Source organism: Microtus ochrogaster, chromosome 8 (assembly GCF_000317375.1).
Source record: "Microtus ochrogaster isolate Prairie Vole_2 chromosome 8, MicOch1.0, whole genome shotgun sequence".
Taxonomy (NCBI): domain Eukaryota; kingdom Metazoa; phylum Chordata; class Mammalia; order Rodentia; family Cricetidae; genus Microtus; species Microtus ochrogaster.
In genome coordinates, this window is record NC_022015.1 from 72,585,321 (window position 1) to 72,588,429 (window position 3,109).

The 3,109-nt window shown below is 38.7% G+C and overlaps 1 protein-coding gene across 3 annotated transcripts in view; it reads left to right on the forward strand.

Annotated features, from left to right (window-relative positions):
* Slf2 (SMC5-SMC6 complex localization factor 2) overlaps window positions 1-1,615 on the forward strand; it is a 51,317-nt gene extending 49,702 nt beyond the window's left edge. For all 3 annotated transcript variants that reach the window (XM_005352347.3, XM_026781214.1, XM_026781215.1), the window contains one exon: window positions 1,211-1,615. In XM_005352347.3, the coding sequence (XP_005352404.1) occupies window positions 1,211-1,246 (36 nt within the window). In that variant the 3' untranslated portion in view covers window positions 1,247-1,615. The remainder of the gene's footprint in view (window positions 1-1,210) is intronic.
* Window positions 1,616-3,109: the final 1,494 nt, after the last annotated feature.

The window sequence follows — 3,109 nt, forward strand, 5'->3', positions numbered from 1 at the left end:
AAAAAAGGAGGGGGTGCTGGTGAGATGGCTCAGCGGTTAAGAGTACTGACTGCTCTTCCAGAGGTCCTGAGTTCAATTCCCAGCAACCACATGGTGGTGACTCAGCCATCTGTAATGAGATCTGGTGCCCTATTCTGGCCAGCAAGCATACAGACAGACAGAACACTATACATAATAAATAAATCTTAAAAAGAAAAGAAAACTCAAAAAAGAAAAGAAATATTTCCATGAACATTTATATATAAGGTTTTATGTAAGAATGTGTTTAAAGGAAAACATCTTGAGCATATTCTTGGTGGAATCTTTGTCTCACAGCATTTCAGTATTTGTTTGGGGCTCAGGCTGCCCTTGAACTCTCTATATAGACAAGGGTAACCTTAGGCTTCTAATCTTCATCTGTCTTCCTCCACTGCTAGGATTACAGGTATACACCACTACATCCTGCTCATTCTAAACTGAGGATCAAATCCGGGGCCTTGTGCATGCTAGAAAGACTTTGCCAAGTGCAGTGTGGAGTTTTTTTGTTATTTTATTTTGTGTGTGTGGGGGGGTTGTCTTCATGTATATCTGCATACCACTTGCATACCAGATAACTTTGGAGGCTAGGAACTATCAGGTCTCCTGGTACTGGAGTTACAGACAGTTGTGAGCTGCTAATTTGGTGCTGGGAATCAAATTCAGGTCCTCTGGAAGAGTGGACAGTGTTGTTAACCACTGAGACATCTCTTCAGTTCCCTCAAAATGTTAAGGTCCTGTGCCAATGTGGCATTAATAGCATAACTTTTTATTAGTAAGTTTAACACTTTTAATCTCCTTAAATATGTCCCTTTGTGAGTGTGCCCATGAGAAAAAATGTCCTGTATTTGTATTATCCCTTTCTATTGCCAGAATACAAAAGTGTAAAGGTTATAAAATCATAAGAAATTTTCAATGGGCATGGTGGCTTCGTGCTTTTAGTCCCAGCACTTGAAAGACAGAAGCATGCAAATCTCTGGGAGTTCAAGGCTGACCAGAGCTAATAATATAAGACCCAGTCTCAAAACAAGAAAGATGCTTTCATCCAAAAAAAAAAAAAAAAGAAAGATGCTTTCAGAGGCTTGTATATGTAATGATTTTTTTTCTGCTTTCATTATCAAAGCCTGCTGTCCAGTGATTAAGAGTATTAATTAATAATCTGATTAAATTTTCCTTTTTTTTCTCCCTTTTCCAGGGGCAGCTTCATGACTTCTGGGTGCCAGATTCTTAACAGGAGTACAGCAGCAGAAATACAAAGCGAGAAGGACCTTTTCAAGAGGGTTACTGTGGGATCCAGCAGATGCTATGGAACACAACTGTGTGATGAGGCTGGTAATGAAGACTTCACCGTGTCTGAAGCAGATATGAAATGCCATCTGCAGCTTGACCTTAGAGGAAAGAACGAGAGCCTATAAGAGAAGGGTAGGGGTAGACACAGCTGGTAGAAGAACCCAGCCTGCTCCTCCTAGTGCCCCTTGTTAAGTTTTCAGCGATTATCTTGGTAGGTGACTTCATAGCACTTGGACCATCACAGAAAATAAAGAGGAAAAGTATGGGCCAACTTGAGGAGTTGGACATTGAAACGAAGGCCGGGGTCCAGCTGGTTTTCATTTTCCTCTTGGTTATTTTAGGGCACAAAGGGAAAGCCTAGAATAGAGTTCTGTAGTCAGGAGTCTGGGTCTGTAAACCATAGGCAGTTTCAGTTCATACACTGTCCCTTTACTATCAAAATTATAGATCTTGAAGTCTGTTTAAAGTCAGCTAAGGAACAGACATGCTGTCAGATTGCCTAGAGAAAGAGATTAAGCTACAGAGTAGTGGCCGTTTTTAAAATGCCAGAACATTCATAGGCAGTTTGTTTAGGATTTCTTGTAAATGCATATATTTTTAAAATGTGATTCAATCATAAAATCTTAGCTAAGTCAGAATTCTGTCCATTGGTAACTATATTACAGAAGTCTCTGTATAAAGGCTTAAAAAAATCTGGAAGTTTCCAAAAAACTTGTTCCCACGAGTATATAATTTAGCAGAGACCTTGGTGATGTTTATTTTGGGGACACTATGTATGTGTGTGTATGTGTGTGTTCACTCGAGCGTTTGTATCTTGAAGTTGTTGCACTTGAAAACCACAGCTGCTCTAAATTCTTTTAAACACTGGAAAGCCATCCTCTAGTTTAGATGGTAGAGGGTTAGCAGAGGTGCACACGCTAGATTGAGCCTAGGCTCTTTGAAACCTTTGGTAGTAACACTCTCACAGACCGTTGCCTGTCTGGGGAGGGTTTGCTTCCTGAAATGGATGCCAACTGCTTGTTTGAAAACTGGCATGAATGACTTGTTCCCTCCTGAGCATGCTGATGTCCAGGTGGGGGTTAGAAAGGGAACTGGGCTCAATGTTTATGGTTTGAGAGGAGAAAATAAGTTCTGAGAGCTAACTTTCTACCTCTAAATTGAGGCTTAGGAATAAAAACCATTCTTATCTTAAAATTATCATTTAAAATAGCAGTAGCTTTTGAGCTCATGTCAAGCATTGGGCAGTTAGAGATCTTACAGGGAATAAACAAATCAAATTTTCAAGTTCTGAGGCTGATCAAGGCTCCAAGAGTCAGACCAACAAAAGTTTTCTTCAGTGTTGAGTTTACTGGTAAAAATAGTATCTTGATGCTACCTCTCAAGGGTATTGTTACAAAATGCCACTATGGTTAAAGAGATAGATACAAAGAGTTGTATTTGACAGAAGCTTGAAACTCTGGCATCTATCTGCCCAACAATGGGGGCTTTCACTCTGTAATTTAATACCTTGTAGATACATTATTTGTGTGTAATTTTATAAGTGTTCATATTTTTCTCATTTTGCATTGTGTAAAGTGTACAAAAATCTCAAAATATAAAAATCTGCTTATATTGCTTGTAATTACAGTGTGTAAATATTTTCTATTGTGTACATTGACGGGGACAAGTGGGTTATTCAGGTTTTTAAGTGACCCTTTTATATTGCAATTTCAACGGATAACTACCCATCAAATTTAAAACCACTTTGATACATTCTTATTTAGCAGTTCCAATAAGAGTAAAATCTATTTTCAATTGTCTTTCT